This window comes from Cotesia typhae, unplaced genomic scaffold (assembly GCF_013202065.1).
Source record: "Cotesia typhae breed Kobodo isofemale line unplaced genomic scaffold, CoteBio_Ctyphae contig_23, whole genome shotgun sequence".
NCBI lineage: Eukaryota > Metazoa > Arthropoda > Insecta > Hymenoptera > Braconidae > Cotesia > Cotesia typhae.
In genome coordinates, this window is record NW_027423729.1 from 3757157 (window position 1) to 3783146 (window position 25990).

At 31.5% G+C, this 25990-nt stretch overlaps 2 protein-coding genes across 5 annotated transcripts in view; both read left to right on the forward strand.

Annotated features, from left to right (window-relative positions):
- Otd2 (homeotic protein ocelliless) overlaps positions 1-25990 on the forward strand; it is a 76581-nt gene that overhangs the window by 29961 nt on the left and 20630 nt on the right. The gene's annotated exons all lie outside the window — the stretch shown is intronic.
- On the forward strand, positions 1827-16526 carry LOC141524806 (uncharacterized). Of its 2 annotated transcripts, none has more exons than XM_074238890.1 (4): positions 1827-2025; positions 3665-4094; positions 10178-10332; positions 13444-16526. In XM_074238890.1, exons 1-4 carry the CDS (start codon positions 1993-1995, stop codon positions 14188-14190), a joined length of 1365 nt encoding a protein of 454 aa, XP_074094991.1. In that variant the 5' UTR covers positions 1827-1992; the 3' UTR covers positions 14191-16526. The 2 variants fall into 2 exon arrangements, with proteins under 2 accessions (XP_074094991.1, XP_074094992.1); XM_074238891.1 differs by lacking the exon at positions 1827-2025 and adding an exon at positions 2055-2247.

Below are 25990 nucleotides of genomic sequence, written 5' to 3' on the forward strand. Positions count from 1 at the left end.
AAGCCTTATTTTTAATCCTGCTCTGACCAACAGCTCGGATAATACAATTTTTTTATCCTGTTCCGAGTCAAAGATTAAGCTATGTATTTTTTATTAACTACGACTACTTGATAAAACGTCAGTTGAGTAAACTGTACTTGAAATTTTATTACTTTTACTCCATATGGATCCAGAACGTGTTAAAATCATCAGATGTTACATTTTTATACTTCTTTAAGCTTCTCACGAATCCAAAAGCATTAATTAAAAATGACTTATAATTACTTAAGTTACTAACGTTAGAAAATTTAATGATTTCTTAGAATTTGTCATTATTTTCATTGTTTACTACTTTTTTTTTTTTAAGTAAAAGAAATTTTTTTCGAATTGAATTTTTATTAAAAAATTTAAGAGACAAACGTTCTAAAAATGAAATATTACTCTAAAATAATATTTAAAAAAATTAATATCTTGTTATTATTATTTTTTTTTTTTTTTAGTAAACAAAGAATATTTTTTTCTGAATTTCTATTGAAAATATAAAATATTTGAGAATTTTTACGAATAAAGTTTAATAGTGAAAAAATTCTATGCACAATTTTTCTACAAATAAAAATTTACTTTGAAACAATATTGACAAAATTAACAAATATTATTTTATTTCGTTAAAAATATCAATTAATAAATTTTCCATTAAAATTTATCGATTTTAAATTCAAGAAACTAAACGATCGTTAAAAAAGAGTTGTTTGTAATAAAATTTTTTTTTCATGACAGATTTCATAAAAAAAAATCAAACATTGAAATAAAAACACTAAAATTTCACTTAAAGCAATAATAAAACAATTTTCTAACAATCCGTCATAATACGCTTGTAAGTATACATCGAGCAGCGATTAGTCTAATATAAATACCATAATCCATCATTTTCATCCACACTTACAGAAATTTCCAACAAAAATCTGTTTAAAGAAAAACTTAATTCCAACTTAATTCTATTTAAAAAAATCACAATCCTCCAAAATTAAAAAAAGTAAACAACTAAATTACATTTAACAAAAAAAAAATCAATTAGAACTCAGTACAAATTAAAGAAAAATTTTCCATACTCCAAATTTCAAATAAAATACCAATTATGAATATATTAATTTTCTCAATTTATTCCGTTCAATCTTAATACCCACACATTCATACATAAAAATAAAAATTCCTTAATGAATGCCGCTCAACAGTAGCTAACTAACGTCGGCATAACTCTGAATTAATACTGGCCTAACACGCACATCATTTATAGCCATTCTAAAAGTTATTTAATTTTTTTCATTCCATTCTCCTCGTATATCTATCAATATATATTTTATTAATTTATCAGCATCAGCATATAGGCTAGACTCAATTTAACTATTATAATTCTTTTTTTTTCCACAAAAAAAAAAAAATAATAAATAATATTTCATACACACAAATTCATGTGTGTATAAAATAAATATATTCACACATTTAAGCATTATCAATTCCAGCTTGAGTAGAACCACGTGCATCTCTATTTAAAACTTCAATTTTGCAGTATACTGTTAATACACCTGTATCACAAAAGGAAGCGTCCTCTCACGCCGCCAAGGTCCCAAAATAGCAACAATGTAATTAACAGGATAGTAATAGTGTAACTTGCTATATAATGGGCTTATGTAAAAGATTTTTTTTGATACTCCTACTCCAGGAATGTATTTGTGAGCGTAAATGTGTGAGTCCCCCCACTATTCTTTAAGAAACATCTATAGTCATAGAAAACCACAGAAAGGTCCGTCCATATAAAAGGGCCTCAAGATATTTGTATGGTCGTCTAAATACGATCTGCATCAGTTAGCTAGGAACTTTTGGTTCACACGCATGGTTTTTTGTGGCTCGAAATATTTTACGTGTTACCTTACATTTAAACAACTTTCTTCAACAAAATAATTTACCTAGTTTATTTTTTGCATTTATTATTTACAGCAAATTAAATAATTCAAAATGATGGTAATGGAACAAAATAGCGCGTACAAAGTAAGTGTGTGAAAATAGTGATTAATTTATCTTCGTATCGTACAACACAACTGCAATAATTGCGCGTATATTTGGAATAATATACGATTATACCGACCGAGGACATGTTCCGACAATTGTTTTGGGTAAAAACTGTGTTGTGGCCGGACTTATCACGAAACATTGCTTACGACTTACTGATTCACAGAAAGCCGAAGTCAGATCAAGCGATTTACTTTTAAGGTGTGTAAATCACTGAATCTTTTTAACTTCAAAAAATATTAGCTTGGTCATATTATTACAGAGCTCTTTGTTTCGTGATTTGTTCGCTCACGAAACACATTGCGGTGTACTGATATGATGAGATTATTCTTGAGCAAAGTTCTTGATCCAAGGATCGTTTGTCTTGACTGAAAAAAATTTTTTTTTCATCTTAAATAAAGTAGAAAAATTCGTAAAGGAAAATTTATGTTTTAAAGAATTTTTCTGCTTGATATCAAGATATTTTTTTCTCCAATCGTTAACTTCTTACCAGTGTTTGTTTCAAAATCCCTAAATTTCATTTCGGAGCTGTTATTTTGAATACCAAAATGTGTATTGAGCACGTGGTTTGAATTGGAAAAAGGGGTAGGAGGGAATTCTAATTTAAGTATTGAGTTTTTGTGTCAAATATTGTTCAAATTAATCTTAAAACTTAATAATTTTATCTAAAATATTACCATCAAAGTGTTGCAAATTTTTACATTAAACATTGTTAAAATTATTAATCACATTTCTTCCCATCATTGTTTATTAAATTTACCAACTTCATTATAAATGATCAACATCAAAGTTCAATCTTTAAAAATACAAAAAAAATTTTCGAATTTTTTTCTCTAAAATTACAATAAATAATGTGTACTTAAAATATTTTTTATAAAATTGTAATTTGACAAATTTGTGATTTTTATATACTCATTTATAATCTAATTACCGTCGACCCGAAATTTTTCCGAACAAAAGTAATTTGAGTTTAACCGATTTCTTACCGTCGCTCCGAGCGAATGCACATTACTCCGAAATCTTGATATACATAGTTTGGTCAAAAATAGATGAAATCAAGAAAATTTTTTTTTTATTTTCTTTGTTTTTGAATATAGTTTTGGAAAAAAAAAAAAAAAATACAGAAAAGTTATTCTAAGCTTTCATTAAAAGGGGTCGGGTTCAAAAGTGTTCGATTTTGCGTGGAATACCCCATTATTCATACATGCAGCACTGTCCGGTTAGATTTTTCCAAAAAATCATTTTACTTTTTCATTTTCGTTCTTTCTGATACACCGCCTTGGACCCTCATCTTATTATTATATTATTGTCAAGAATGGAAAAAAAAATAATGTTAATTCAGTGATTGTCACCGAGCCGACGTCGACACGAGACCAAGCACGTCACTCTCGCATTTCAAGTTCAGTTATTCTCTAACAAAAAGAAATCTTCAATATTGAAATTTGGTATTTGATTTTCTAGGATGAGTTTCCGGTTTATTCATTGTAGAATTATTCTTGAAATTCAATCAAAGCATCAGTTGATAATTATTCATTTGCTTAAAATATATCTATAATAATTTTTTTTTTTTACGTTGATTTGTCTATAATTATAACTAATTGAAATTTTGATTCAACAGGAGTACATCAAAGTGGAGAACTGTCTTGACCTGTATTCGTATTATCAGCCAGATAATATACCGGAAAGCCAGTCAGCGGCGTGGCCGTTTGACCCCTCAACGACGCCATCGGAAGATCAATATTGGCAGCCGCCTCCTGCAAGTCCCTGTCCTACGGAATTCAAAAAAGGCGGGAAGCCTATTACGAACCTGGCTTGCTTAAGCGCTTACATGGCGGGGTATCTTTTGAAACAAGGTGCCCAATGCCCAACTGGAAACACGCAATACCATCCGCACTCTCATCATGCCATGGGAGTTTCACCTCACCCTCATTCCCACTCACATGGGCATCCAGGGTCTGGGCATCCTGGTCTATCGCCGTTTGCTCTTGCAGGACACGGGCATCCTCATGGACATCCTCTTGAACATGGACTTTCTGGATTTCCTCAGGGTAAGTTTTTATTTTTTAATAAATTTAATTTTAATTTTTTTACAATGAAAATTCTCAAAAAGATAAAAAAAATATTTGAACCTTTAGATTGCAAATGTTTTTTCAAAATCTAAAATTATGTGTAATCTCAACTTTTATACACAATACATACGCATAATTGTATTCTTTTATTCCCAAAATTCGTAGTTTTCAATAATTCATGACTTAATGTACGGGTCACTGAACAGAAACTACAAAATTATCCGGGTTAAAAATTCTCTACAATTTATACAATCCTCTGAATTTTAATTCAAGTTTTTTTTTTAATATTAAAATTTTTTCTGTGTAACAATTATTTTTTCAATTAAAAAAATTTTTAATAATAATTAGTAAAAAAAAAAACTTTTCATCCCTCAAAAGATTAAAAATACTTTCACTGAAAAAATTTCTCATTTTACTGTTATATATTGATCAGCGTGTAAAATCAATGTATCGAATGAAGCCATACACAAAATACGGCTTCCTTACCATGTACTAAACAATTTACCTTATACAAATTAAGCCTCTATTTATATTACGTGAGTTTAAAAATTTTCTGAGAAATATATCGAGTTACATTGTTTCATAACAAATATTTATTACAACTAACAATAATTATCCTATATATTAAAATTGATGATTGAATTGAAGTTAGCTTAGTATCGAAAACTAATCGATAGTAATCGAAAAAATGGTTACTGATTCCTTATTGGTCGAAATAAAGGCGCGCGTATGCGCGCAATTTTAATTCCTAGTAATTTTATAATTTTGAGTGGCGTTCAAGCTGATATCATTGTCTTCCATTAATAGTCAGGTTTATGTTCTTTGGCCATTAGTTATTCGTTCTAGGAAAGCGTTCGTCGGAAAAGCATTGAGCATTGGCCGTAGTAGAGCAGCGTTGCTTTATTTTAAAGGGAATTGAAGGACGGGAGGGCGGCGACGTTGAAAATGTGAGAAAAAGGAAAAAACCTCTTCTGTGTAATGTATATATGTAGATGGGTATATATGTATAAGTGTATTTTCGTGTGTAAGAGAAAGAGACAGAGATAGAGAACGAGAGTAAGCCGCTTATCAGGGTGGCGGCAGGCCGTGCGGGACCAACCAACGCGTATCACGCTGAGAGTTTCCATGGAAACATGGACGATCCATTCGTCGCTGGGTCTACTCTCTTTCGATGCTGTCCTTGCTGTATCCATCTATATGTACACATATATAATAAAATAATGTTGCTTATATACGCAATGGATGTTGCTTACTTGGTTACTCCTCGTTTCATTCGGCTTAAAATGCTCCAAAAATTTTAAGATCTTCTAATCGGCAATTCTGTCGTACAAAGTAAAATTTCTCAAAGTTAATTTTTTTTTTTATAGTAAAAATAACAATAATAATTATTGCAGTAATAAAAAACTTGAAAGAATTTTAAATTAGTAGAAATATGTATTTTTTTTGTGCGGAATAATTTACTGAAGAATGGAAATAATTTGTAGAATGTAAACAAAGTAGGCAAATATTAATGTAAATATATATGTTTATATATATATATATTATAGCAAAGATTGATTTGTTTCGTTCGCGTGGGAAAAGTATCACTTGTCGTAATTCTCTTTTCTCTCGTTTCGTTTCGCTTATTTTATTTTCACTATCTATGTTGTCACAGTGTATCTATCACCGAGCCACTTAACTCCCGAGTCATTGCTATGTTGTTCTTTCATGCCTAAAAGTACCGAAGGAATAATGAGAATTCATAAAATAATGATAATAATAATTCAATTTACAATTATGTTTTTTCAAGAGAAAAATTTAATTTTAAAGAATTTCTTTGTTTTAAATTGAGCAAAATTTTGAGTGAAGTAAAACTTATAGAGATAAAAAAAATTTTTTTTGATTAAGAATTTTTTAAAGGTTTAAAAATTTTTTCTATTCTTAAATTCATTCCATTCTACTGTCAGATTATTAGTTAAATTTAAAATAATTTTGATTTTAAAAAAAATTAATTGCCATTGCAATTTTATTCAGTAAATTTAGAATAAAAAACATATCTCTGGTTAACACGTCACGAATAAATGGGTGGCCTTCATTTTTATTATAATCTAACGCGAAAGATGAGAGGTAAAGAAACTAAATACAGTGAACATCCGGGACTAATACATAATCGGATGAGTTTCGCATTACAATATGCACCTTTGCAAATAATATTTTTATACGCGTTTTAATTTTTTCTTATTAAACAAAAGTACGAGCCACTAACAATTATTTGGCACTTGGCTCAAAATAAAAGTTCTAGTTAATTAATACACCTTATATCTAAAATACACATTACTGACTCCAAAAATAGACAGAGCGAAAAATGAGTAGTCAAATATAAATTAATTTATTTCAAGTGGTATTTCAAGCCGAGTGTTTACCCAACAATTAGGCTAGACTTATATATCTATATTTGCCGTACATAGATACCATTTTTATTAGTTATTTTATCACCCTCTGCTCGGTAAAAGAATCAGGGACCGTGATATATGTATGAGATTTTTTTCTCTTGTGTTACTAAATATTTATTATAGGCTAGTACCCGATATTATATTCTCCTGAAACACGTAACGCCTCTTTAGGGCTCACATTTTCTTGGCATCGTTTCTCACTTGGTGGTCAGTGTGTAACAACCCTCGGCAATAGGCACTTGGCACGTGCAAGTCACGCGCCACTCAAAAAACTTTATACTTAATTGAGTGATTGGTGCTCTTTAAAACCGACAGGTTTATTGTGTCTCTCAAATTATCTTTGAAGTAATCCATCCACATAAATACAAACATAAATTATTTATTATTTATTATTCATGGCAGGCTTAAGACTTGGCTCTGAGAATTTTTTTTCTGATGCAAATGTTTATTTTATAACGTAAATATTATTGTTGAGAATTTTACTTTCAAATCGTGTATTCATCATTTGTATATTAAATTTTTTCTCAGTACTTAAGGCAAACATTTCATTGATGAAAAAATTAAATTAATTTATGAGAAAAACTCTTTAAGAAGAAAATTATTTGCCTTAAAAAATTCTTTAATCAAAAGAAAATTTGTTTCATAATTTTTACTTTTAAATTTAATTAATATTTTTTTGTACAAATATTGTGTATTTTTTTTTTAAACATAAAAATTTTTGAGACACTATAAAGAAAATTAATAATGAAGAGTATAAATCGATCGGTTAGGACAAAAGTGTTAAAAGCAGAAGCTATGAATGTTTTTATAACTGATGGCCCTTTAAAAAGCTTGCGGCGGTCTTTATGTATATTTTGGTTGATGGTTTATGGTTTATGGAGTGTCCTCGTCAAGGGAAGTAAAAACGTGTGCAAGGACCACATCGCCACGTGTCTCCGAGCTACGAGGCTACGAATAATCCATTTGGCTTCAAAAAGATTCAGTTTTTAATTAGTTTTCGATTTTTCCTCTTCGCTCTTCTTTCAATTTAAATTTTGTTTTTAATATCAAGTATCAAATTTTTACGAAAAAAAAGTGTTGAGAATTCTATTTTAAAATTTTTGATTATAAAATTAGAAAAGTACGATTTTAACAGAGTAAAAAATTTAGCAGTCAGCAACGGGTGTGATCGAATAACACCAAGTTAAAGTCAAGAGAAGAGATTGTTAAATTCCCCGGGATAAAAAGGAATCCAATAAACTAAAAACGAATTCGATGATATTATAGGGTCGCGTCTGATCTTGTTGCGGGCCAATGAGCCGGTGGCAACCCCTTATTGCTGATGTGATGTACTACACTAGTGAACCAGCCCCCCGGCCCCAGCACGCGTCGGTGATAATAAATCGAATCATACTCAAACTACCCATCAGCATCAGCATCAGCTACCCAGCGGGTGTTTGCTATGCCATTAGGGTAACCCAAGTGAGAAGTCGCGTTCCTTCACGCCCGCAATCACTTTACTTTTGTTCTCAACCTTTATATCCTACCCAGAATTCTTTTTCTCATTATTTTGATTCTTGAAAACTTTGAAACTGTCAAGAATTACAATAAATTTCCAAAAACCGTCTTGCTAAACTTTAATCTTCTTTTTATCAGTTAAAAATAAAAGATACAAAAAAAATCAAAGCAACACTTTTTATCAGAAATTAAATTTTCGACAAAAAAGTTCCTTGTCAATTTTATCATATCTCTAATCTTTCAGCCACAATTCAAAGAATTCATAGAGTAGCTCAAAATTTTCAAAAACCACTTCTTATTAATATAATTTTTACAATTCGTTCATAAAAGAACACTACTTTGTCCAACATCTTCCCTAAATTCTAACGAAATGGCTGATTGTCTTGAGAATACATAAGCTCTATTATCTCAATGATATCAGAACTCCGATATAGCACACCGATTCTTGGTACGCCTCCATACTTAACAAATAACAAGAGATTGAAGATGCTTGTTTCTCAACAAAGTCTACTGTACCACCCACGGCAATCAGTCGACTTCAGATAATAACAAATAAAACCTCTATACTCGTTCTTCTTTCTTCTTGTCACATCTTTTATATCTTGCATTCCATACCCGACATACCGATTAGATCTACGGTAGCGGATCATAGATCCATGATGACTGGAATAAAAATTACACAACAGGAGTCTCGATGAGTATTACCAGTTCATTACTAAATCTACAATTTACATCCCCATCCGTAGATAAATAAGCCTATGCATCATCTATCTCTATTTTTATTTTTATTATATCATCGAAAGTCTATATCGACCTCTGCTTTCTTCTTCCCACGCATGCCAACAAAACCAAAACAAAGCCATTCATCCCTCCAAGTGATATTGTTTTATTGTTATTGATAATTTCAGCCGATTAACAAACAAAAAATCGATCGGATATCTACTTCATCATTTTTTTAAATCCGCCGGCACTCCTGTATTTTTTGTTATATTTTTTTTATCATTCTTCTTTATTTTGTTCCAAAGCGTAGTATAGTATAGTAAAGTGCAATAAAAAAAATTACAGTATCCAAATAAGTAAATAAAGAGAAGAACGTTGTTTGTAGCTCTACAATATAAGAAAAATAATAAAATAAAAAAAAAAAAAAAAAAAAAAGAAGAAAGAGAAAGATTCGGGATCGGGACAAAGAGCCAGAAGTAGAGATAAAAATAGAGAGCAACACAAACTATACCTATACCGGTACGGAGGGCGGTCGGTATTACCATATATATAGTACAGTGTAGTACGGTAAGGCTAAAGAGGAACGACAGAAATCAGGTAGAGAGGGAAATACCAACATGGCCGCAGAAACCGGGAGCATCGATCGACCCGTAAACATTGCCTGCGTCTGTAGCTATGTAGTAGCGCTACAAGTACGCCGAAACCCCGTCACGTTTATCGCAGCTACGCTTCTTTCCCGTTTGCTGCTACACTATTCTAGCAATCGTATAATATTATAAATATAAATATAATAATAATGATAATGGATACTTGTATTTATCCTCCCGTATACTTGAGAAGTAATCTTTGGCTACGGTCTTCTGGTACCGGTTCCATTCGATTCGCCTGCTTCGAAGTCGTTTTATTTTTGGTTTACTTGATTTACGTCAGAGATTTTATTTTTGTACAAAATTGATATTAAATATTTTTTATAATGATTGAAATTAATTTTATTAGAAATAATGATTTTTTAAGGACAAAATAAAATTAATTTTGATGGAGGAAAAATTTCAAACTTGGAAAAATTGCAATGAATTTCTAATCTAATAAAAAACTGACATTTACTTTGAAAAAATTAATGGTTTCATTCAATAATAATAATTGTTACTATGAGTATCACTCTGATATATTTAATTTAACAATTTAATAATTTATATAGACCATGAATTTTCTTGAGCGACGGCACCCGCAATATCAATCGCCGTCCCCTTTCCGTAAGCGGATTAGGTGGTCCCGAAACGAGCTATCGGCCCGATAATAACAAGGGACTCACGTTAAAATAACGCTATCGTGGTTCTCCACTCACTGACTTATGTATTTTTAATATTAAATAATATATAATAAATAAATAAATTTTATTTAATTATTTTTCAGGTGTTACTCAGCGAAAACAAAGGCGAGAGCGCACAACGTTCAGCAGAGCGCAATTAGACGTTCTCGAAGGATTATTCACGAAAACAAGATATCCGGACATATTTATGCGCGAAGAAGTTGCCATGAAAATAAGCCTGCCCGAATCACGAGTCCAGGTTTGTGAATAATAACTTTTTACTTACTTTTAAGCTCCACAGTTATTTTTAAGGCACGGTAAATAATGGGCAGTAGTAATACGCGGGTGCAGTCAGACAAGTAGTACGAGGCTATGTTTGACCTACTAAATACAATTACTTTATTTTTTTTTCTCTTATTCTTCTTCTTCTTCTTCTTCTTCTTCTTATTATTATTATTATTATTATTATTATTTAATTTTTATATTTATTATGACTATCATTATTTATTATACATTTTTACTTGATGATTATAATAATAATATACAAGTAGAATAACAAAAATAAGAAAAGAAAATAAGTAAAAATAATAATAATAATGATAATATACATAACATCGAGGACATATTGCATTGTGTAGCGACTGTTGTATCGGAGTAACAGAAGAGTTTCGTGCTCGTGCAAGCACAACCAAGATTTTAGGTATTTACACAAGTCAAAATCACCCTAGTCCTCATTTCTTTCCCTTGTCTTTCCATTGTTGATAGATGCCGACGAGCAGACTCGTTGACGCTTTTATTGCGGTCCCTGTAACATCTCCATTCGCCACGGGTGGTATAGTAATGCGCAAGTACATGTACTTTATACTTTGGTGTTTTACTTACTCCCCTGCTTACCACTTATGTCCTGCCGTCACTTGAATAAACAAATTTTCGAGTGCAATAAACCCAAAGTCACTTAATGTATTAAATTCATCGTATTTTTTAATTTTGTCATTTTTCAAAAATTTTTTATTAAGTATAACAAATTTACAAAAATTTTCAAGAAGTTAGCTATTGAAAATATATTTTTTATTCATTTCTCACATTATACTTCAATGCATTTTTTGATAAAATTTTTTTATGGGGGACGGTAAAAATTTTTTCTCAAGCCCAAATCAAATCACACAAAATTTTCTTAAGATAAAAATTTAGAAGCCCTAAAAAATTCCAATATTATTTGAAAATTTATAAAAAAAACGGGGATTAAAATCCAGTAACGGGTTTCCAATAATTATTTCCACAACTGATTTTTGGTCATACCCTCGCGGGAGATTAAAGCCCCGAGAACTCAGGAGGTTCGGCCATCGGGCGACGGGACAAAGGAGTCGAACCCCCCTTTCAGAGCTAAGCCGACGTGAATGGGTACAAGGAGTAAAGGGGTGTCTGTGTACGCGATAACGGCCCCACTTTTATAAAATAGGGTCCTTGTGTACGAATGTGAGGCTTTTACTGTGTCAATGTGCGACCAATAACATCCCCAATCTTGGTTCCGGGTGAGACAAGGCGAGCTGCGAAACGCGAGCACAGCCCGTCGATTTGTTCCCGGATTATAACCCTCCCTCCGAACATCCTCCCTACAAAATTCACCTCAACTTTTGTATTTATCGATACTTCGTACTAAATATTCTATCTCATTTAATATTTGGCCTGAACTTTACCCAAATTGCATCAAAAAAAGACCCAGTGCAGCTGCTCCGAGTTCCAATAATTTTATAAATTTGATAAACCAAAAATGTATTTGTCCGTCGGATTAATAATTATTGTAATTTTGATGTTTCAATTCCCGGCGATAAAACAAACATATTTGTCATAATATGTCAACGCAGCTGCGAACTGAGACCCCGATAATAAGGAGCTGCCGAATGTAGACAGTAAACCAGATGGTGGTGCAATTTGCACCTCGATGTGGACCCAAGGGCCGAGTATACACGTATGGGGTTTGTCTATGGGGTCGGCTCTGCTGCTCAAACCGGGGATGGCTTTTAGTTTGTTCGCCGCTTGGGGTGTCCTTGTGTAAACACACCCCGATAATGGGCTGTCTCCTGGGGCACCCTTCGATCGCTTTGTGGTTTACATTTATATTTTTGTAGATTTTAAAATATTTTTTGAAAATTTAACATAGCTAATTTTGAGATGCGCGAAAAAGAGCAATTTTGAAATTATAAGCTTCGAAAAAAAAAAAATTATAATTTCAATTAATATTTTTATAAAATAAAATTCTAATTATTGATTTTTTAGTCGCTTAAAAAAAAAAAAAAAAAAAAAAAAAAAATTGAAATTAAATTTTTCAATATTTGAGCAGCAAAACTCGGCCTTGCCACTTAAGTCGTGCGAAGTAGAACCCCACAAAAAGAGATAGATAATTTCATAAAATTTTTTCAAAAAGTAAAGTATCTTTTGATAATGAATAGGTTTTTAAAGGCAGAATCAGAGGGCAGGCATAGAATCATAGCACCCCAGCCCTAGCCGCATTGTTTAGGGATTAAACTGACAATCAACTGGGCGGAGAGGTGGGCGCACGAGTAGACTACAAGTTTCAGAATATATGTACGCGTACGAGGGGATGAAATTTAAGTTTTTTGTCCCCTTGGTTCTAAGCTGGAGCCGTGTAGTGGCAAAGTGTGCTTGTGTGAATGTGCTTGCACGGATTCGATAGTATCGAGGGGTTGGTGTACGCTACCGGGGCCCGAGAGTATGTTTTATTTGTTGTTACTGTAACGCCACCGCATCCCAACTCCCATCCGTGTGTCTACTTTATTTTTATTATTATCGAGCGCGTATGTATCTAAGGACCCTTATTTCTATTATATTTCCTTCCCCGGGATGTTATTGTCGGGATTCAATGAAATGTTACGCCCATCCGCCCGCGATTACTTTCCTATTGCGACGATTAACTTTGAGTAATACACTAGACTGATTTCTGTTTTTGGGGAGTGGATCTTCTTTGACGAAATTGAAACTTGCTTTCATCAAATTTATAATATCTAAATAATGTACTTTGAGAGGGAGTTATAGGTGAAGGCACAGATTTGGAATAGTTTACAGTTCAATAAAAAAAAACCAATAATTAGTTTCTGTCTATTTTTTCTTATCCATATTTTAGGAATATACAAATAATTTTCAATCAAAAAAAATTTTTTTTTAATTATTATTTATTGCTCAAAGTTAGTTCAGATTTTTGAATAATTTCAAACAGAGATTCTTAATTATAATTCCTTCCAGTGCAATATATAAGATTTTCAAAAGCTCAATTGTTCCAAAATTTTATTTTGCGCAAAATTAAATCGATTAAAAAAAATTTCTCTAATCAATAAATTCATTAATGTTCCAGGTCTGGTTCAAAAACCGTCGGGCAAAGTGTCGTCAGCAACTCCAACAGCAGCAACAGCAAGCTCAAGGTCAGCAAACCCAAACAACGCCACCCAAGACTTCATCCAGGTCTTCCCAGCCAACGACTGCCTGTAGCAAGCCCCAACCTCAAGCTCAGCCGACTTCCAACCAGACGAACGTGACAACAACTGGTCCAGTGAACCGTCGTGCTTCTCCAGGGTCACCACCACGAGGAAAGGAGGCTCCAGTGTCAAACTCCTCACCTTTGATGTCCACAAACACGTCAACTTACCCTCGCCTGGGCACTACTCCAACTGGAGGAAGTGGAGCAAGCAGCGTCTTGACCACACCGTCACCTCCATTGACTCCAGGGTCCAGCCAGCTTCCTCCGTCGTCGTATCCTCCGCCGATAAACCAGATCCACCATGGTGACTATGGATTTTGGAGCTCGGCATCTCCAGGAAACGCTGGTCAGTGCTACGCGGGACAGCCCGCCTATAATGGCTATCAGAACCATTATTCTGATAACTACTACCAGACGCAGCTCTCCCACATGCACCACAGCCCTCAGAGCAACTACCACCACCATCATCATCATTCCCAGTATCACCACAACATGTCCTTAAGCTCCTCCATGTCCCACCTGGGCCATCATCATCTGAATTCCCCGAACGATATCGCGTCCTCCCCCGGTGATTCTTCTGACACTTACATCCTCCCGGAGCAAAAGTACCAGGCGATGGTCTAGCGTCCGGTAGTCAAGACTTCTGATCTCTTCAACCTTCGCTTTCAATCAAATTCTTCCCAATCATCGTCATCCGCACTCAACATCAGCGATAATGATAATGACAACGGAGGAAATGATCACGATATTGACTCTTAGATTACAGAGCTGCATGTGGATTAAAGATCTTGCTTAACCATGAAGTTTTGCAGGTGATCATAAAAGTTTAGTTAAACATTTTTGATCTCGTTTTCGCGTTTTTAATCTTTACAGGTTACATTGACTGGGATCCTTGCTTTTTCGTCTGGCAATGTATCGGCGGAAAAAATTTAACATCGAGATTATGTTTGGCAAAAATTCCTTTGAAACTTAAAACGCCGAGCCGGGTTTGAATGTTGAGTTTATTTTGATGAGTCTGCTTTTTTTTTTTTTTTTTGCAAGTAATTATTGCATTTTTAACATCTAATAGCTGCATATGAAAACCAACTGAAAAATTTTAGGTTGAAATTTCATCCTATTGAGTGGATCTATTAATTCCTTACTTATTGATAGAAGAAATCTTGGACCGAAAAATTAATTTTGAAGAATTTCTTTGTCTTACAGTGTGCAGAAAATTTTTGAGCCAAGAACTTAGTTCCAAAAATTTTCTGCATGATTTAAGACAAAGAAACTCTTCAAAATGATTTTTTGAACAATGATTAAATAAAGTTACCTCTATTAACTTTGAATTTCGATACAAAAAACTGTCATTTTTGAATTTCGATTCAAAATCTTCGTAAATCAATTTAAAATTTCCAAACTATGCAGTTATTGCTGATTTAAGTCACTCAAAAAAATCAGCCCCAAAATGTGAAACAATTTGGCTTAATATTTGACATAAGCTCGTTGATGATACTTAGAAATTAAAGGAGGTTTTTCTTCATGCAGACCGAAGGTGAAAACTGACATTTTGACCTAAATAATAAATGGTTATTCTAAACATAGCACTGTACGAAGTGCTTATAAAGTGATATTGCCGAGTAACAATAATTGATATTACAAGGCGTTTTTGTTTCTAGTCATGAAACCCTCCAAATAATTTTTGTAAACTTAATTTCATGTTAAATTTTTTTCGTTGATCCTGAAAATTCTATTAGTGTTTTCACTTTTGATCTTTTAATATCATCAAAAATTAAAAGTTAGATTGAGACTTTATGAACTAAATTTGTTGATAATTGCAAATTATTTTGAACTAAAAGTAATTATTATTTTTGAATTAGAGGTTCAAAAATTATTTTTTTTTCTTTTGTTTAAGCATGTACAGTTGTTTATAATTCACTAAGGTAATGCTTAAATAATATTAACAAATGTACATTGATAAAAAGTTTATAAAATAATTAAAGCGCGTTTTTTGTTTAAATGCAGGAAAATTTGTTAATAATTAATTATTTGTAGATAGAAGATTGAAGATCCATATCAAAAAAAAATTTGTAAATATATAAATATCTTATATTGTGTATAAATATCAATATAAGTTAATTTTGAGTACTGCTGATTAATTTAATATAATATAATGTAATTATAATGATAATGATTATCCTGTTTAAATCGTTTACCGCAGAGTAATCATCAAGGGACGCATCAAGTAATTAAATATATATCTTGTATGTACATATATATTTATTGGACTTGATAATTTTATTGATAATGCGAATACGGAAGCTCTTGATTATTATGGTAGTATATAATCGTATGAAGCTGTGGATTAGACTGTAAACAATTAGGCTAAGATAATTGATTGATATAAATATTAACTAGTTAGTAGATTGTCAATAACATTATTATTATTAACTAAATACAGGCAGGATTCTGCCTAGCAGGAGAGAAGATATAAATTAATTTATGACATAGGTGTATATGAAGAAATAATTATTATATTATATTATATTATATATTAAGGTAATATAATCGTCATGTATATTTGAAAGAATATAATGTATGATAATTATTACTCTAAGACAACTAACACTGCAAATGGATGGTTAATTAGTTAGCCAATAAGAATAATTGTATTTTTTTTCGACTATTTAATTTAGTTGATAAGACGATTATAAATATATAATATTATTTAACTTAGCAATTGTTCATAAATACTTCGTAAGCGATGACTTGAAACCTTTGTAATAATAGTAATTAATGGTTAATGATAAATAATGTTAAGAGATTTAATGCTATCAATTATTAGAATTAATACCATGTAAATAGTAGTTATTGATATATACATTTATGAACTATATTATAAATAAAAATATGTTATATAATAAGGTTATAGATATACATTAAAAAATTCTTACTTATAAATAAAAAATATCCGAACTGGAGATTGTGGTTGGTTTATTATTTACGAAAATATTTGTTTATTTTAATTTCGCACCTGAATTATTAGGCAATTCTTTTTTATTTAAAATTATTGAGTTTCAATTCGGTAATTTAAATTCTTGTTTAAATCAAGTAATTATTAATTTATTATAAATTTGATTTAAAAAAATTATTTGTTGGAATCATTTTGAAAAATTTGATCATTTTGAATTCAGAAGAAAAATTCTTGAACCAATAAAATATTATTGTTTCAAATAAATTTTATTTGATTTAATTTTTTTTATCAATTGATAATGGTAAAATTTTTTTTTAAATGATATTTTTGAATCAAAAAAATTTTTTATCCCAGCAATTTTATATTCCGTCAATCGCTATCACGATCTTCATCAAAAGAATTTTCTCACAGAAAATATACAATCTAGAATGCATAGCAGTAATTATTAAAATTGGAGGCAACAATTCTACTAACAACAAAGACAAGATCGAAACACACATAAGGTATTAATCTGAGCGTTGAACTTAGTGATTCCATCTTGTCCATTTACGCTGCCCGAGGGTGAATATGCAATTACTCGAGATGATTTCCAACTCGATTATTTACGGCTGTGTCTCTCTCTCTCTCTCTCTCTCTCTCTCTCTCTCTCTCTCTCTCTCTACCTCCCCCTTTGTCTCTCTCTACAGAGATATACTACCTATCCACACTAATTGTTTATCATCACTGAATATAGTACACCTATAGTGCTGCAGAAACAATCAACCTGGAGTAGAACCCAAATCCTCCAGGCAAGAGCTCATTCAATCTAGTTAATGTATAATGTACCATATCTAGAGGCTTCTAGATATATTAATAGCAAAACTTAATAGAACTAGTTTTCCGCCATTTTATCCTTAATTATAATTTACAATTGTACAGAAAAAATTAAATAAAAAAATTTAGTCAGATTCTTGTCCTTTTTAATATTTCAAAAGGTATTTTTTTTTTTTTTTTTATATATATAATGCGATGATATTTTACGTGCAAAATGATCAACATTAAAGAATTGACCTGAATTGGTGTTCTTTAATAATTTAAAATTTGTGTTGAATTGAATGATATTCAATTCATTATAATTTTGAAAATTTTCGAGGAGTTTTGGATAGTTTGTTTGTTGCAGAAGTTTGTTTTATCATATATGACTGCGATTTCGTTTCCCAAATTTACTTCAAAAGTATCCAAATTACGTAAATTGTTCATGTAATTTTTTAAATAAAATTCACTCAAAATTTTTCGCAACTTTAGCGACAATAACAAATCCCAAAAATTTGACAAGATTAACCTTGAAATTTTCAATAACTCTTAAATTATCAATCGGTTTTTGTAACATCATAGGATTAAAATAAAGCGACGATCGACCATCAAGTAGAAAGTATAACGGAAATGAAACCAAGAATTTAAACATTCATTAGGATTACCATATATTTTTCCGATCTATAGAGTATCTATAACTATAGGTATGATATGTTAAAAAAGAAAAAAAATATTTACTAGATACTTTTTCGAGGTTCAAAAGTGTAGAGGTGTATATAAATAAAGAAGATGAATGGGAGTTTATCGGGGATTTTATCGCGATTAAATCTGATGTCATCTCTGAAGCTTTGGCTTTAGTTTAAACTTTTTGAAATATTAATCATTAGTCGTTTGCAGGTGTTCTCAATTAAGACTATCAAAGAGATGAAGATTGAACAGATAAAAAATAAAAAACTAAAATTTGTGCGTGTGTGGATGGAGTTTTCAAGAGGATTTATGGGGAAGTTGATGACGTGTTTTCAAACAAGGCCCGGCGCATGATATTTTAAGCGCTCTGAACTCTAATAACAAAACAAGCGTCAGTGCATACAGAGTGGGAGGATTCGAGGATGAATGAACTTAGTCTATTATGCTTCCAGGGCACTAATTGGCCAGCATTAACTCACGTAAAGTGTACCTGCCTCTAATATCAGGTATATTCTATTGAGTCCATTTTGCAGCGCTTGGAGCTCCAAAATGGGGAAATTTTCTTAAAAAAACTTCTAACTGGTGCTTTTAAAACGCCGACAGAAATTGACAGGACCTGGTCCCGCCTGGAAGAAGACAATGGCCTTGAACTTGGCCGAGTCCTGGGACAAAGAGTTAAAATCGGCTTGCGTTTAGCCGGATCCCATTATAACAACTTGCTCTTTCTCTCTCCCTCGTTCTCTTTCTGGCGTTTATTCTCTCGCCGCTTTACTTCCATCTACAGCGTAAGCTCGCGGCTCGGTTCGACTCACTGTGTCACCGGGCTAAGCCTGGACTTACCTACCTATCCTTGCCAAAGAGTATTTGTTTTTATCTCAAACACTTTCACTGTTAGAGCTCCGTTTAATTAAGTTTTATTCAATGGCTTTTTGTAATTATTACCGATAACCGATATTCTAAGTTGAGACCTGACTTGTTCGGCTGGAAATAATTGGTCAGGTGTAAAGTAATAGTTGTTCGGTTCTTGTGAAAAATTTTGGTTGAAAAAAAGATTTTATTTTTTTTTTTTTTTACTAAAATTGATATTTACGAAATTTCTTTAAAAATTATTTACTCGACCTACAATATGCTGAAAAAAATTCTAAAAGCCGCTAAAATTAAATAGAGATAAATTTTATTTACAATTTTTTGTCAAAATAATTTTTTTCTCAACATATAAATCTTTAGAGCTAATTTAAAAATTTTTTTTAAATATTAATTTTTTAATTTCTATCCAAAAAAAATTAATACACATTTTTTGCTATAAATTCGATAATTTAAATGCCAGCTGAAAAATTCCTACACCAGCAAATTAAGTTCATAAAAAAATCCGATAATATAAAAATTCCGCTGTATTGGTAATTGAAATTTCGAAGCTCACGTTCGGTGAGATCAAAGCTTGAAACTTTTCCAGTTTTTATTTAATCATTTCCTTTCTTGTTAAACTAACCCTTATGGAATGAGATTATCAATCGGAGTCTTTCATGTGGCTAAGCGAATCCTCTATTAACCGCAGTGATAAGACCATCTTTTTTTAAACCGTTAAATTTAATCAGTATCCGGCGATTGGAGAAATGAACGCACACTCTTAAAATTCAAACTCAATTGTAAAGCCAACTTTCCACCACCCTTTTCATTGCTATCGCTATACATATCAGATCTGCCGCGAAATAAAACATAAAACCAAAACCATATTACACATTACCGTTTTCGCCCTATAAAATGCACACAAGAAGCTCATTCTCTTTGATCTTTTGTCCCGAAAAATAAACCTTCTTCCAAAGGTCTGCTTTTCACATAATATACCAATACCAAAGTTATATTATATATTTTATATATCCTCCTGCATGTTCCATCTTTAGAGTCCAGGAAGTTAAGCTTCTAGTTGCTCTACGAATCGTTAGAAAAAAAAAAAAAAACTGTAAAAGGTAAAAAAAAAAGCGGAATCAATCAGGCTAAAAAATTTCAATAATTGGAGAGAAAAGGTGGAAATTCATGTGGAAAATATAATTCAACTTTGAAATTTATACTTAAACCGAACGCATTGAACAGTGAAGATCCTAAGTGATGCCAAAGAGGCAAGCACAGGTACTTGTGCAAAAGAAGAAGAACAAGAAGAAGAACTACAAGAGATCTTTAAAATATCCAGCAGGAAGTCAAGAGGCGCGAGAGTGCATTGTCGATTATTATGCTCTCTATTCATGATATTCTCTTCACTTTACTTGTACACACGCAAATATAGATATATTTATCTCCCTCTCTCAATTTCTCTTCCATTGAATGTAGCTTCGGATCTATCTCTATTCTCTCCGGCAATGCGCCCTTCATCGCCCATTTTCCCGGGTATTTCATAATCCTAAAAAATGGACCGTTGGTTTCCGCTCCTCTCCCTCTCTTTCACTTTATATTTTATATATATACATGTTCAGCGTTATATACGCCTTCTATCTACTCCTCATGCCCTTTTGACCTCTCGCGATCGATAAAACACTCATACAACAATATCCCGGTAAAAATAAATTCAACCAAAAAAAAAAGGCTTTAAATAATATTTAATACATTGTATTTAAAATTTCTCCAAATCTGTAAAACATGCACTCGCTTTTATTCAAACTCATGCTGAGTAATCTTTTTAATTAAATTTTTTCACATAAATTTATTATTTAATTAAATATATTCTGCATTTAAACATCTATTCATTTTACGATATATCAAAAGATATTTTATTTTAAAAAATTATTTTAATTTTTACCATTCAACTTCGCACGCCTTAGGCAGAACGACCTTGTGATTAACGGTAACAAAAACTTTATTTTGTGCTTTTAAAATGGATTAATGTCGTAAAATTTAATTATTTTTAACTAAAGTTTTTATTTAGAATTTTATTATTTAAAAAAACATTAATTTCATTCTTTTACTCAAAACACTTTCGGATATTTGGTCGGTAAATTATGTATTTTATTATTTCCAATACCAAGATCTCGGAACGAAGAAAGAGCAAGTGAAATATATATATATATATATATATATATATATATATATATATATATATATATATATATATATATATATATATAATACAAAATTTATTTATACATAGAGAGGGAGGGAGAGATGAGAGAAAAAGACAAAGAGAGTGAATACGGGTAGCAAGAGAGGGTCCTATAAATAATTAGCGAGGAGTCGGTCTCCGCTCGTCGGGCGTAAGCCGCTTACGATTCCCTCCTCCTCGTTCACCCTCTTTCGCGTATCCCCTCGGCGTTTTCCTCTCAGTCGTAGCTCTATACCTCAACTCACCGAGCCGCCATCGAATTGACGTGACTGTCGTCGTACTCGTAGTAGTTGTTACATTAGTCTTTCTTTCTTTATCTTTCTCAAATAAATCTTTTTCTCTTATTCTTTTCCTCTTTAATTCACTTTTTATATACACATATATGAGTACATGTATGCGAGGATACTTTGTATTGATACTGCTGAGGAAAATACGAGCATCCAGCAGTTCACCAGAATTTAACTCTAGTTGCACTTGTGCAATGTACATATGTGTATGCCATTGATGTAGATGGAGATGGTGAGGATTCAAATGGTGACGTAGATGATAATATAAGTTTTTTAAATTCTCAACGGTGCTGGATGGAAAAAATTTATTTTTTTCAAGAAATTTAATGAGAAAAAATCAGATAAAAAATATATTTATATCAAATAAAAAAGGATATAATATTATTACTAAGGCATAAAGTAAAATTTTTTATTTATTTTTTACATTTGAATTATTTAAATTCATAATTTTGATCAGATCGTTTGAATTAGTAAATTTAGTGATTTTTTATTAATAATTAATCGGTAAAATATCTATGCAATAACATACTCATAAAAAAATCTTTTATGCAAAATTTTGAAAAAAGATAAATTGTAAAGCATACAAATTTTTTTTCTCGAATTTTATTAAAGTCTTACAGACTTTAAAAAACAAGAGATTTACCAAAAAAAAAATCTTCACCTGAAACATTGATCACCAATAAATCTCTGTTGACTTCTAAATAGAATCCGATGAAAATCGTGAAAAAAAAAAAAATTGATAAAACAGGCAAAATATTTTGAAAAGCGGTACACGAGACTACCCAAATAGAAAGTATTTAAAATACTTATTCACAGTAAATATTTTATTCTTAAGAGATTTCCGGCTTGGAATTTCCAGTAATACATCCATCTGTATACAGAAATAGCCGTAGTATAGACGCACAGTTTGGAGCGGACAATCCAGTGGTTTCCCGACCAACAAACGCATCGTCCAAAACACCGTGAGGGTATTAGGATTCGCATTCGCATTTGGACTCGGATTCGCATTCACATTCACATTCGATGGACAGGATATATATCTCGATACCGAACGGTGAATGACGTTCTACTCTGCTCAGAATACAACAAGGGATAAGCCGACTGCAGTTGCATCCTCTCCGTTACACAAAGCCATCCGTCGCCTATTCTATTACCGTCATCATACCTCGACCTCTACAATAGCCACACAAACCATACCTCGCACACATCCGCACGTCTAGACATATAACACCAATCATCCCTTTCTCTCCCGCCCTTCACACGCAAAACCTCCGCCATTTACCATTCAAAATTCCCTGCAAAGTTACACATTCGTGTGTGCTTTCGCCATACAACTGTGCATGTGTATTTTCGATCCTTGCAGTTGTAAAAAATATTTATTTATATTTTTCATCAGTATTACGATTTCGATAAACTGAATCTTGACAACAAATACTCGTTTTTTTTGAGTGAATGTTTTTGAGCTAAAATTAGCCATTAGCTTTTAAAAAAATATTTTTCCTCTATAAAGATAAAGATTAAAAAAAAAAATTGCGCTAAAATGAAAAAAAAAAAAAATATATATATATATATATATATATATATATATATATATATATATATATATAAATGTTAACATTTCTCTCATTTAATAATTATTAAGCCCGAGAGTAGTTTTGTTAAAATTAAAATTAAAAGGGAAAAAAGAAATAAATGAAAGACTAATCCCCGCGCAATTATTTCAGCCCGTAAGATCAAGAGGGACGAATGAAAAAGGTTAAGATACGGTATGGTGACGTCAGACATATATAATAAGGATCCTCAGAAAGTGCAGGAGGAAAAAAAATGATGGCTGAGAGTAGATGAAGATGAAGATGAAGAAAATAATTTGAGAGAAGGGATATTATATTTTATATAATAAAAATAAAAAGTAAAGTAGGAAATATACCAGCAGAGCTCCATTTAGGAGTGACGCCGGATTTAAAAGATTTCCCTCGGGGGTGACTATTAGCGATCGCAAATAGGCTATTATGGGCCCATTAATAGACGGTTTATAGGGACCGGCTTCCACCCGGTCAGAAATCCAGACAGTAGACAAGTGAAATAGAAACAAAGGTCTAGGGGGAATTAAATAAAAATATCTTGCCCATATTTTCGTCGAGGAATACCGAAAGTACTCTGGGACACACATTCGAGTGCGGTGTAGGGTTTCGATGGTTAGATTCCCCCGGGACAAGTAATCCGAGATTCACTTTGCCGTTCTGCATATCGACGTCAGGATCTACTGGAGCTTCACTGAGTTTACTATCTTTTCTTTTTTGTAGAAGTGGAAAATTTTCATTATTTATTATTGAACTGTTTCTAGTAAAGAAATTTAATGAGGAAGATTTTTGAGTTTCTGAACGGAGAAAATTAAATGTTAATAATTATTATCGTATTTTATAATAGTTAATATCTTGGAATGGTATTGAATAAAATTTTATTATGGTAACTGTTATAATTACAGCTGACTATATTTACGATCACGATAGTAATAGTTACCATCTCGTAGATTTAAAAACTTAAATTCTATTTTCATTTGTCAATAATTAATCAATCGAAAAATTATTTTAAAAAAATTAAAATATTGAAAAAAAATTACATAATTGGTAATATTAAATATTGTTAGTTGTCATTATTAAAAAAAAAATTATAATAATTATAAACATTTAATTTTCTCGATGTAATGAAGTGGTTTGATTTTTAGTTGATTGTCATTAGCGTATGATTGATAATAAATGAGGGTGTATAAAGTTTCAATGCCTGAGGTAGTATCAGTAGAGTCAAGCTAGGTACACAGAGAGTTTAACAGAGAGATAAATCCGAGTGAGTGTGGGGCTGAAAGCAGATAAGAGGAGAAAAGTGATGCATGCCCACGGGCACGTGCAAAGGCCAATTATTTTGTCTGAGCGTAACAAGAGCAAGGATCTCACATCGAACATCACCAGCCTGATAAAGAATACAAACCAGTTCACCCCTTGTCTCTCGGTCTACGCACTACATACTCTACACTATTTACAGTGTGTGTGGATGCTAATGTGGTAGTGCTTATAGACATAGACAGGGATATTTTAAAGTTCGAAAGTCTATCCGGAATGCAAACAACCGTGGGGATATGCCGATTAAATCAGCATTATATGTAATATAATTAGTCAAGGATCAATTCCCAGCAAGTGTTATTAAATCGAGGATTCTGAGTACTCGTTAAAACGCATGTTGCGGCTAATTAATCCCATCATTAATTCGAGAAAAATCATGTTAGAGTGGAGTGTTTGGGCCTTGGGTTTAGTTCGGTGAAAAGAATAAATTGTTTTAATCATTTATTTAATTTTTTTGTTGGGATAAAAAAATTAATTTTTGATAAGAAAATTTTTGTTTTTGTAAAATAAATAATGACAAGATTTAAAGATATTAAAAACGTTTATAATTAATTAAATAGTAAATTATAAAAAAAAAAAACAAAAAATAAATTAAAAAAAATTTTTTTTTTCGGAGTATTGAAGAGTAATATAATAAAGAACACTATTAAAAGATGAGCTGTTGGAATATGGTCTGAATTACCAACGTAAAAATTCATAATTAGGAAATTACATTTTATGAAAAATAGAATTTTATATTTTCAAAAATATAAATTTACCTGAATATAATGTAATGCAGACAGGATTATTATGCATAAGCATCCATTCACTCGCCCCAATTAACAAAATTCATACATTTTACTAATTAATTAATTGATCAAATGGTAAAACTAATTTTTCCCTCGACAATAAATCTTACCCTCACAAATAAAATACACATATTTACTCGTATGTAAAAATATGGGTACAAACATAAAAAAAATGTAAGTCTATTTTTACCAAAAACATATATGAATAAATTTTGTATGCTATCGTATTTATTTTCTTTTTTTATGAAAACAGGAAAATTAAACGTAAAACTTTTCCTTCAAGATCTAATATTTTCCAAAAGAACCAAAAAGTTTCCATAGAAGTCGGCACTTTTCTTCTTCTATATTATACATTACACTCAAATTGTTCTTTCTCCGAAGTACAAAATAATATAAGCCTTTTTTCTATTCTCCAACAATAAACAATGCCCATCGTCTATTATCCATGATGAAAAACAGTCGGCTTTTAGCACAACCGGATTTTCATCCAAATTCTCAGCATGGGTCAAAGATTTAGCGAAAATCCAAATAAAGATGAACTCAAAATTTCCATCGATTTCAATAGCTACTTATTACAATACTTCAAAATCCCTAACATTTTATTGAACATGTTTTTTAACACTTAGAAACTAGACCCTCATTTGCTCAAAAAAAAAAAAAAAACAATAAATACCAATAAAACTCATATTAGTCCTCATAATTTAAGATTCTATAAATTGTATTGTAAGTTATATATTATACAAGAAAGCAAGCTGAGGCTGAGAAGGTCAAAACCAAAATACCATTATATTGAATAGTGGTCACAGGACTAACGACCCGTAAAATTGATTCGGTAAAAAAGCCATAGGCATGTCTATACATATAAATATATATCTATATATACATACACACCCTGAATCAGAGGAGGCTGATTTATGATGACGACAAAA

What these genes read in the sequence shown, in the direction of transcription:
- LOC141524806 (XM_074238890.1), top strand. Translation starts at nt 1,993, where the DNA reads ATGATGGTAATGGAACAAAATAGCGCGTACAAA. An exon ending in AACAAAATAGCGCGTACAAA is followed by an intron (nt 2,026 to 3,664) that starts GTAAGTGTGTGA and finishes TTGATTCAACAG; the next exon opens with GAGTACATCAAAGTGGAGAA. An exon ending in TGCCCGAATCACGAGTCCAG is followed by an intron (nt 10,333 to 13,443) that starts GTTTGTGAATAA and finishes TTAATGTTCCAG; the next exon opens with GTCTGGTTCAAAAACCGTCG.